Source organism: Haliaeetus albicilla, unplaced genomic scaffold, assembly GCF_947461875.1.
Source record: "Haliaeetus albicilla unplaced genomic scaffold, bHalAlb1.1 scaffold_180, whole genome shotgun sequence".
Classification (NCBI taxonomy): Eukaryota; Metazoa; Chordata; class Aves; order Accipitriformes; family Accipitridae; genus Haliaeetus; species Haliaeetus albicilla.
In genome coordinates, this window is record NW_027212549.1 from 1 (window position 1) to 10,752 (window position 10,752).

Here is a 10,752-nt window from a genome sequence, read left to right on the forward strand (position 1 = left end):
CGGGTCAATCTTTCCCTCGTTACTCCTCTATAAGCATTGCCCTGGTGCATTTTCAGAACCTCTTCCATTTCTGTGGCTGCAGCAGGATTTCCTGTGGGAGCAGGATTTCCCATGCCGACATGGCCCTGGGGCTCTGGGGGCCCTTGGCCGATGGAGGGGCGTGGGGGGCCGGGAAACGCACTGGGAGAAGGGGCAGAAAGCAGCACCCAGAGACCCCGAGTGCCAGGGAAACAGGCATTTATTTCCTTGTCCGTGAAGACACCGTTGCTGGGGCCCTGCTAGTGCCGCCGGCGAGGCGGCCTCTTGCAGGGCTGGGGAGAGTCCTGGGGGCCGGGGCCCTTCCTCTTTGCGGGGCGCCGGCGCCCCCCGGGCGAGCGGTCCCTGCCCCGGCCAGGAGCGGAGGGACCTGCCGCCGCCTCCTGCCCCGGCTCCTCCTGGGGCTGCTCCTGCTCTGCCCCTGACGGGCTGCTGGAGGAGCTCGGGTGAGGGGTGGGAGTCCCGTCCTGGGAGCCGGTGCAGCTGGGGCTGGCGGAGCTGGAGCTGGAGGAGCTGGAGCTGGAGGAGCTGGAGCTGGCGGAGCTGGAGCTGGCGGCAGGGCTGTTGTCCTCCTGCCCGGCAGCATGGGAGCGCAGCAGCCTCTGGGCCTCCTCGCTGCACTGACGCACAATGATATTGATGGTGCCGTGGACCAGAGATGCTGTATATTCCTCAAGGACAGGCTGCAGCATCCGGACCATGACCTCCGCATCCGGACCGTAGATGCATAGAGCGTACAGGATGCTGCTCTCTGCACTCTTTGCCTCCCACCACCACGCCCCAAATATTGCCTCCAGCTCCTGGCGCAGCCAGGGCAGCACGGGATCGAGGAGATGCTGCTGCCTTTGGAAAAGTTCTGCCCAGACCTCAGGCAGGAGGCCACCCACGGCCTCTGGCCCCGCAGCCCCCTGCTCAGCTGGGGACGGTATCCCCTGCGGAGACGATGGAGGGGACGCCGCAGGGTGATGGGGGCTGTTTTCGGGCAGGGGGCCGGGAGCGCTGCCTGCCTGGCTGCTGGCATCTGGCGACTCTTCGGGGTGTGCGACGACACACTGCAGATAGTCGTCTTCTCCCAGCACAGAAAACCTGATGTTCTCTACTGGTCTTCTGCAGAGCGGGCAGTCTGGTTTCACCTCTGTCCAACGCACGATGCAGCCCAGGCAGAACTGGTGGCGACAGGGCATCGCGTACGAGATGTCATCTCGAGCATCATGGCAGATGGGGCAGCTCCACTCCGTCTCCGTGGCCATGTTTGCGCTCTGCGGCAGGTTGGGGAGAGCTGAGGATGAGGAGCTGCTCCCCATCGCTGGCGCCGGCACTGCCAAAGGGCGTCGCGCGCTGCAAAAGGGAGAGAGGCCATGGTCGCTCGCTGTCCCAGGGAGGGGAGGGGAGGGGAGGAAGGAACGCCCAGGCCCCTCGAGAAGGACACCCTCCCGGCTCCCCGAGCCCCGTCGCCCACCCCACGGCCACCCCGGGGGGACGCTTCCCCGCACGGCTCACCTCCGCTGCTGCAAGATTGCCCTGCGGTGCCCGGCCGCCTGAACCTGGCAGGGCCGGGGAAACCCAGGGGATGGCTCCGGGACGGGCAGCAAGAGCTGCCGACGGCAGCCCCCAAAGCACCACCCGGCACCAGGAGAAGCCTCGCTCGACCCTCCGGACCTCGCAGGCACGCTCGGCAGGAGTCCAGGCACGAGCCAGACTGGCCCAGGCTCTGCCGGCGCCCAAAGATAAGCAGCGAGGGACGCGAGGTCACAGTCCATCGCTCGCTGACGTCAACAGTCCACCGCCAGGTGATGCCACCCTCCACCCCACGGTGATGTCACAATGGACCGTCCACCCTCTCAAAGACAGTTTTGGAATAAAGTACAGGAAGAATTGCATGGCTCTGAGGACCAGGGGAATAGAAAATGGACTGAGTAGACCAACCTGTAGAATAATTCATAGAAAAATTTCTGCTCTAAGTTGAGGAATCTCAACTTAGAAATGGCAGCAGAGGACAGAACAAAGTGATCAATTACGAAACGTCTCTGAGACATCAATATAATGCCTACTGTGAAAAAAATGTTTGTATCTTAGGAAAAAACCCAGCAATTGACAAATCGGACGTTGAGAGTCAAAATAGTTTGATACCCTATTCAAAGTTTCTTTTCAGACGTCCAAGGATTTTTCCACAGGGATTTGTTTTCCTTTTGTAAAGGCACTTTATCGTGTCAAAAAACCAAGACAATAAAAGACAAGAAAAGAGAAAGGAAAGGAAAGGAAAGGAAAGGAAAGGAAAGGAAAGGAAAGGAAAGGAAAGGAAAGGAAAGGAAAGGAAAGGAAAGGAAAGGAAAGGGAAAAGAAAAGAAAAGAAAAAAGAAAAGAAAAGAAAAGAAAAGAAAAGAGAAGAAAAGAAAAGAAAAGAAAAGAAAAGAAAAGAAAAGAAAAGAAAAGAAAAGAAAAGAAAAGAAAAGAAAAGAAAAGAAAGGAAAAGAAAAGAAAAGAGAAGAAAAGAGAAGAAAAGAAAAGAAAAGAAAAGAAAAGAAAAAAGAAAAGAAAAGAGAAGAAAAGAAAAGAAAAGAGAAGAAAAGAGAAGAAAAGAAAAGAAAAGAAAAGAACAAAGAAAAGAAAAGAAAAGAAAAGAAAAGAAAGGAAAAGATAAGAAAAGAAAAAGAAAAAGCTAAATATATGCCAACTAGAATGTCAAAATATGAGGCATTTAAACAGTTTCTCCTTCACTCTTTCCAGAAACACAAGGAGTGGTTTGATGAACAAAATCCTTTGGTGTGTGAAGTAGTTAGGAAGTGTCTCTCTGTCTCATGTGGAAGGCAATATTTTACTATTTCATACTGTTTACTACAGCCTCCCTCCAAAACATATGGTTCGCTGTCACATGTGACAAAATTTGTCTGAAGCTGCCTTTCAGCAGTAGCACTGTTAAATGCAAAATCAGTTTTCTACGTAAATGGCATACGACTACACAACAGCTACGTCAGTACCCTTTCTTACCAAGCTGTGTAGTTGTGTCCCAACTAACCAAAATGAAGAGTGGCAATTCTGCTAGGTGTTTCTTTGGAAGTAAATTACCAAGATTCATCGAGTCCACGGAAAATGTTTAAGGCCCCAATCCCTTCCATCTTGCATTTGTTCAGTGAACGGAAACAAGGCCTTCTCTTGTGAGGAAGCCGTGAGGAAACAGGTCATATTGCCCAATCAGTCAATCAGCCAATAGAGAACCAATAATCTCTATTAGGATTCCCTATTGGTTTCATTTGTCAGATGAAAAAAACAGAAGCCACTTCCAAACACTAACGCATTTGATACTACAAATTTCAGAAAAGCAGGGGTGGGATTAGTATTTTGCCTGCAATACAAAGTGATGCCTTAACTCTTCATCCTAAAGGCAGCCAGTAATGATAAAGACGGTGGAATTCAAACCGAGATGTAAGTGATTTTAAAAAGTGTTTCCTATGTTGTTTTTTTAACTCAGAAACAAAAGAATATATTTAAATTTCTCAATTTCCCTGTTGTTCACTGAAGGTACTGTGCTTGGAGAGAGCTCCACGATGTACACGTTGCAATGGACTAGAGCAGAACACAACAGAGTAGAACAGAACAGAACAGAACAGAACGGAACTATTTCAGTTGGATGGGACCTAGAACAATCATCTAGTCCAACTGCCTGACCACTTCAGGACTGACCAGGTTAAAGCATGCTATGAGGGGCATTGTCCAAATGCCTCTTCAACAGTGACAGGCAGGAAGCATTGACCACCTCCCTAGGAAGGCTGTTCCAGTGTTTGACCCCCCTCTCTAGTAAAGAAAGGCTTCCTAATGTCCAGTCTAAACCTCTCCTGGCGCAGCTTTGAACCACTCCCGCGAGTCCTACCACTGGATACGAGGGAGAAGAGATCAGCACCTCCCTCTCCACTTCCCCTCCTCAGGAATACTTGCTTGGAAACTCCAGACTGTTTCTTAGCAGGGGTTTCTACCAAATTAAGTTAGTTTGCTGGCTCAGTGCTGGCAGAGTGTATCTGTGACTTTCTTTCAAATACCGACTCTTCCCGTGGCACAAAAAAGAATACCACGTCAGGTTTTCTGCAAAACTCCCCTCCAGTTTAAAAATCATAGTTCATCTAGAGAAAGGAAATGCTTTCAAAACACACAGGTGTCATGAAAGTCTGATTAGCGTGTGCAGTAACACTCACATTCATACCAGACGAATCTTGCCCTAGAAGATGTGGCGACTACCCAGTGTAGCCTGGGAGATGTGCAGAGCAGTCAACATTTCTTCATGTGCCACTCTCATAAAATAATCACAAGGCAATTTCTCTTAGCCACCTGTTACAAGTTTCTCTTTTGTGAAATTTACTTTCCTTGGGAGAGTGAAAATGGTATTGGGACATGCTTTAACAATCCATTGATATGTCCATATTAAGTGTATCAACACTGCAACGTTAAATATTGAAAACAATCGAAACGTCATTTGAAAGCGAACTGTTAAGCACTCAAACTGGCAAAACGTCTCTGTATGTAAGAGTGGAGGAGGTCTGTAGAGGAAAGGGAGCAAACTCTTATTAAACACTACCCAATTTTCATTATAGTCGATAGGGAAAAAAAGAACTAATATAGTTATCAAAGCTAAATTTCCTTTGATTACATCCTTACAAACCCAAAGTGATTTCACAGGCTTTAGTAAATTCACGGTGGTTTTACACGGGTGTGAGTGCAGAATATATGCAGATAATCACAGAATCGCTTTGTATGTGCAAAATAAGCTTCATTTCCAAACGCTTCGGGGGGGGTGGAGGGGGGAAGTGTGTTAAGAATCAGCACTTCCACAGTGAAGAGAGATTCCAGCAAGCTAAAATTCCGTCTTGTCTAAATTTTAACTTTGGACAGGTTCATCCTTAGTCTGATGTCTGGGAAACAATGAAATTTGGTTCAGGTTTACATCTGCAACACAGACATATACGCAAAGTAAAACAGAGATTCATCTGCATAGAAATAGAAGTTTTGAATGTATAATGAATAACGTAGCTGGAGACAGTCCATCCGTACTGAGCAAAAGAGTATTTTGATTACGGCCTTTGGAGACAAAGGCAGCCTTGGCAATGAAATCACCCAAGAGTAAAGCTGATGCCCTGAAAAAATAGAGCACGTCAGTGCAATACCACGACTGTCGTGGTACTCCAGCAAGTCGCACAGCTTGAAAGAGTCGCACAGAAAACAGGCGTTTTCTTTGGCCAGCGTGGACCTGGCGCTCTGCTTATCCCTTACAAAGTGGTGTTGGGATGCAGAGAAGCTGTGCTCTGCAGCCCCCGTGCCCCGCGCCCTGGCAAGGACGCCGCTCTTCCAGTCGCGTGGCCTGTCGCCACTGGCTGGCAGGACCAGTCCCGCCCGCCCCCCTGCCCAAAAACCCCTCCGACCAGGGGGCTGCAGGGCCCCTCCCGTCCCCTTGGCCGCAGAGAAAGGCAGCGCAGGGAGCAGCACGGTCACTCCGGCTGGGCACAGGCGCCAGCAGCCTTTATTTGGCACGTTCCGCTTTGCAGAGGCCCTGCCACCCGCCACTGACGGCTCTCCCGCTGACACGGGTGGCCGCCGTGAGGGCCAAGATCCCTGCCGCTGGACTCTGCGGTGCGCTCTCAGCTTCGTGGCGTGGCTGGCAGTCCCTGGGCCTTCCCACGGCGCTCCAACAGCCTCGTCTTCTCCCCCGTGCTAAAGGACACAGAAGAAAGGGCCTCAGCTCTGTGGCCGGGCAGAAGGGCCCGCAACGCCCCAAAGCCTGGCTCAGGCCAGCGGTTCCGGGAGGTGCGGCCGAGGCCAGCCCGCGGCTCTGTGTGGCGTCTCGTGGGCCCTCGTGCCCCAACCCATCTGCGGTGAGGAGAGCGCAGATCGGCCGGGGCTGAAGCCGGGCAGGGCCGAGAGCCGGGACCGAGCGGGCATCGCAGCTGAGGGCCGGGTGCCCGGGAGTCACCGCGCGGGGAGGGCGAGCACAGGCTGCCTGCTTTGGGAAGGCAGAGCCCAGCCAGCTGAGCCAGCCTTCCGTCTTCAGCCCGGACGCCTCCAGTGGTGGGAGCCGCCCGAGGCTTTCCCCGGCCTCTGCAGGAGCCGGCACACACTTACGCTGCCCACGGTCTCCCCGGGAGGTGCAGCTCTGCCGGCCCCTCTGACGCTCTCTGCCTTGCGGCGCTTTGGCATCTCTCCTTCTCCTGCAGCCCCTCCTTCAGCTTCTCGGCATAGGCCTTTCTCAGGAGGTGGGGAGGGCGGTAGGGATCCTCAAAGACGTGGCGGCAGGGGCTCTGCGAAGGCAGAAGAGACTCTCCTAAAGCCCCGCCACCACTCGCTGGGGCTGCTCCCAAGGCTTCAGCCCAGGCGTGTGACTTGCACAGCCTTGGCTTAGTCTTCCGGGCGGTGGTGCTGAGCCCTCGCGGGGAGGTATGGGCACGCAACAGACCGCCCGTGCCACAGCCGACCGCACGCTTCGGCCTGGGGCCGTAGGGACAGCTCCTCTTGCAGGGCAACGTGCAGGGCAGCGGGCAGACAGAAGGCCCCTGCCTGGCCAGCTGGCCACAGCACTGCTGCCGTGCCCGTGCCGGGAGACCGTCCCTGCTCCCCTCCCGGGGAGCGGGGAGGGGAAATGCCCTTTTCCTGGGGGCTGGGAGTGCATGCCATACCTGGCCTCGCTCCGTGTTCCGCCCCGCTCTGCTGGCATGGTATTGGCGCCACACGTCCGCTTCCACCTCTCGGCGCTTGGATGCCATCAGCAGCCGGAGCCGTTTTTCTGCCCTCTCGGTGCGGAGCGAGCCCGTTCCCTGGAGGCCAGGCACACACCACACAGGCGGCGTTAGTCTCCTCGGGCTTGGGCAGGGCGGGAGGGCTGGGACGGTGGGCAGCTCTTGCCGCCTCTCCTGCCCTGGCCCAGAGCCCGAGACGTGATGCAGGGCTGGCAAATCCCTAGGGCATACCGTTCCCGAGGGCTGCGGAACGCACGCAGGGAGCTGCAACCGCGGCTGAGCTGGAGGTCTGGGCTGCTTCAGCTCCTCCTGGGACTTCTCCCGGATTACTGGCAGGACTCTGAAGAGGCACGGCAGGCTGAGCTTGTGGGAGCCCAGTCTGAGCCGCTTGCTCCGGGACGGGCTCGCAGCCTGCTGCCCGGCTCCGGCACCGCCAGGCGGTTCGGCAGGAGGACCGCGTGTCTGGCAGGACAACGCCTCCGGGGCCTTTCGGCATCGGCGCAGGCAGCCCCCCGGCCGAGGGAAACACCTCCCTCGCACTACGACGAGGGCACCGTGTGCCCCCGCGCCCCCAGCCACACCGCTCCTCCGCGAGGCTCACCTGGCCTGGCCAGCTTCCTTGGCTTTCGCCCGCTCGCCTTCCTTGGCTTTCGCCTGCTCGCCTTCCTTCGCCCGCTGCCTGGCTAGAGAAACCCTCCGCTGAGCCAGGAACACCGGGTCCAGCACGCTCACTGCAAGTGGGAGGCAAGAGGACAGCACAACAGCGTCTTTGGGACCCTGCGGGCCCGACAGGAGCGCCCACAGCCCCCGGCCAGCACTCGGCTGGGACATTACCTCTGCGGGCACCCCCGCCCCACGGCGCCGGCTCTCTCCTGGGCTTCAGAGAAATCGCAGGGGCCGACGGTTGGTGGGGGGTCTCAAGTGCAAGCCTGGAAAACAGGAAGGCACCAGCTGGGCAAAAGGGCACCACGCTCCCTTGGGGGCTGGCGCTCATCAGCTGCTGGCAGGCACCTGTGGGAGCCACTGCCAAGTCCCTGGAGGACGCGGCGCTCTGTGGCACCGGAGGGGCCCCACCGTCTCCAGCAGCCTCTGCCGGTGCTTCCCTTGCCTTCCCGCCAGAAAGCTGGTGATCGCCGCACGCGCCCTCCTTGCTGCCCCCGCAGACCCTCCCGCCTCTCACTCTCTCAGGGCACATCGAGAGCGGACTGGCCGCTTTGTCTGCACTCTCCAAGCCGGGGAGGAGCGAGCAGCAGGCAGACCGGGCAGCTCTCCTGGAAGGAGCTGGTCTTGCCTAAGCTTGGCAGGAGAGGAGCCTCGGCAAGAGGGTGCCCCCACAGCAGGGGCTGAGCAGCTGCTCCTTGACCAGCTGGGGCCTGCAGAAGCCGTCCTGCTCACCTTGGCAGCGTGATGACCTCATCTCGACTGAGCCGGCTAAAATCGTTTTTGCCTGCGAAGGCCACGGTACGCATCATCTTGGAGTCCTGCGAGGGGACAGGGACATATCAGCAGACGCCCAGGACACCTGCTGGTTGCTCACAAAGGTGGCCAGCCACCTCGCTGCTCAGAGACACAAAGGCTGCCTCTCAGGAAGCCTCGCACCACCTTCTCCCTTGATGTCATCAGCCCCTCCCTCGCAGGGGCCGAGGCGCTACCGAGACTTGGCCTAGCCCATCGAGAGCGTGTCTAGGCCGGGTGGCGAGGCAGGTGACGGCAGCCAACAGAAAGCAGCTGGAGAGAGCCTTGACAGCATTGCCACAGAGCCCCGAGGAGGAGCCCCGCAGAAATGACAAGCTCGCCCCAAGGAGGAGCCCCGCAGAAATGACAAGCTCACCCCGAGAAGAGCTGCCAGCATGTTGCCCGTGCCATCCAGCTCCAGCAGGCAGTCATCCACGAAGGTCATGCTGACCACTTTTCTTCGCACGGCAAGGATGCCAATGCCCTTGAAGGAGAACTCCACCTCCTTGTCGTCTCGGAGGGCCCCAGCGAAGAAGAGCAGGGTCTCGTGTATGCACCGCTCCACGATTTCCCGGCGGAAGTGGATCTCGGCAGCAATCTGCTCAAAGTCCAGCTGAACAAACGGTGTCTCGTCTAGGAAACAAGTGCAAAGCAACCAAGTCGCTCCCACTGCAGTTCGGCCGACCCTGAGACTAGGTGCCACCGGCGCCCAGCCCTCGGGCAACGCTCTGCTGGAGAGCGCTCCCCCTTCAGCTTCGGCCACGTCTCCAGAGTGGACCTGGTGGACAGGAGAAGCTCTGCCTCCTGCTGCGAGCAACCAGCTGGAGCGGAGGGTGAGCTGGGGAGATGAGGCTGGCTCCCCGGGGAGGGGCAGGCTGCTGGGTTGCCGTACGCGTGCCGGCGCTCAGCGCTCTCCAGGTGGGAAGAGCCTTTGCTCGGCCATGTCACAGAGGTGTCGGCAGCAAGCCGAACGCAAGGGCTGTGCAGGGGAAGCACCCCTCTTCTTACCAGGAATTTTGGTCTTTGCACACTTGAGCTTGTAAAATTTCTTCAGGAACCTGCACGGCCGGAACACGGGTCTCTCAACGGGCAAAGCCTTGTCCTCTCCCACTGTGGCACAAGCTGGGACAAGTGCAAATGTCCCAACGCCGATGTCCACCGCCTGAAAACGCAAGCAAGGAGGGGGAGCGTTGGCAGGGTTGCACAGAGGCGGCAAGGCTGCCAGACGACTCATGCGGGCGGCCCTGGGGATGGTACGTCGTGCCCTGCTCCGGAGGCCCGGAGGGGCAGGATGGGCCACGGCCAGGAGACAAGGCTCACCCTCTTCTGCAAGAGCTGTCTCCGGATGTACCTAGATGCGCCAGCCCAGACTTTGCAGATTTCTGGAAAGCAAAGGAAAGGACGCCGTGTTCTGAGTCAGCAACGGACAACCATCCAGCACTCCCCCCGCCCCCGGAGGAGACAGCGGAGTGCGCTCAAGCTGCCCCTCTCCCTGAGCAAACACTCGCAGCGCCGGGGCTGCCCAGCTGCGTTCTTGACCACCCCCGGCCTCCGAGAAGCCCGCCCTGTGCCCCGCAGAGGCCTGGGGGCAAAAGCCAGGCATCAGTAGTGTTTTGGGGAAGGGGATCCCGCCCTCTGACATGGGCAGCGGCTAGAGGCCTGGGCTACCAAAGCCACCCTCGAGCCCCAAGGCACCACCAGGCACGGCTCTCCTTGCAGCCGCCGGTCCCCTCCAGAAGACCCCCGCTACAGCCCCAGCCCCAGCCCCAGCCTCAGGGTTTCCACAGCTCATCTCCACTTCATCTTGGCTCCCACAGCGCTCCTGCAAGGGGGCCTCACCGCTGGTGGTGAGCTCCTTGAGGGTTGGCAGATCCTCGGGCCCCAAGGGCTTGAAGAGCAGGTACTTAATCATCTTTGCCCCCCTGCACTGCAGCAGCTGGGCAAGAGGCGTTTGTCCTGCTCCAAAACCCCTCTGCTCCTCTCCTCCTCCTCTTCCTCTCCTTCCTCCTCGACACTTCCCCAAGCGGCGTCTCCAACACTCTCCCACGGCCTCCCCTCGCCTCCTCCTGGCAGCAGGGCAGCTCCTGCGCAGCACAGCACTGGCGAGAGCAGCCCTGGCGCTGCCCAGGCCTCGCCGGGGAGTGTGGACAGAGGCACCGTGGGGAGCGGGAGCTGCCGCTCTGATGCGGGTGTCCCACTGTGACACCGTGCCGTGTCACAACGGGCTGCGGGGACCCGCCGCAGCAGCCACCTCCGTGTCACGCAGAGGTGGACCCACCCACCTTTGGCCCCAGCGTGGGCAGGGCAGCCCCACTGGGCACCTCAGGCTGCTGCGCTGACACTCCCGCCTGCGTATCTCAACTCAGCCCCGCTCGGCTGGCCACGCAGAAACTCTCGGAAGCCGGGAAGGAACGGGCGTCAATGCCGAAGGGGCTTCGCGCCCTCAGAACAGGGCTGGAGAGCGCTGTGGAAGGCGCCAAAGCTGAGCTACGGGAGCACGCGGGCCGCCCCCCAATGAGACCTAAACAGCATCTGGCAGTCCTGG

General features: G+C 57.8%; 1 protein-coding gene across 1 annotated transcript; it reads right to left on the bottom strand.

The window, feature by feature from the left end:
* Nucleotides 1-5,280: 5,280 nt before the first annotated feature.
* LOC138684345 (uncharacterized) lies at nucleotides 5,281-10,119 on the bottom strand. The gene is made up of 9 exons (XM_069778040.1): nucleotides 10,047-10,119; nucleotides 9,465-9,589; nucleotides 9,216-9,369; nucleotides 8,584-8,840; nucleotides 8,148-8,233; nucleotides 7,587-7,681; nucleotides 7,354-7,483; nucleotides 6,984-7,092; nucleotides 5,281-6,830 (listed from the first exon to the last, which is right to left on the bottom strand). The coding sequence occupies exons 1-9, from the start codon at nucleotides 10,117-10,119 to the stop codon at nucleotides 6,138-6,140; spliced, it is 1,722 nt and encodes a 573-aa protein (XP_069634141.1). The 3' UTR covers nucleotides 5,281-6,137.
* Between the last annotated feature and the right edge of the window lie 633 nt (nucleotides 10,120-10,752).

Bases quoted from the DNA above. Each gene is read 5' to 3' on its own strand.
- LOC138684345 (XM_069778040.1), bottom strand. From the start codon at position 10,119: ATGATTAAGTACCTGCTCTTCAAGCCCTTGGGGCCCGAGGATCTGCCA. The intron at 9,370-9,464 runs GTACCATCCCCA...TTGCGTTTTCAG, and splicing joins CCTCCGGAGCAGGGCACGAC to GCGGTGGACATCGGCGTTGG. The intron at 8,234-8,583 runs GTGAGCTTGTCA...GTCCCCTCGCAG, and splicing joins TGCTGGCAGCTCTTCTCGGG to GACTCCAAGATGATGCGTAC.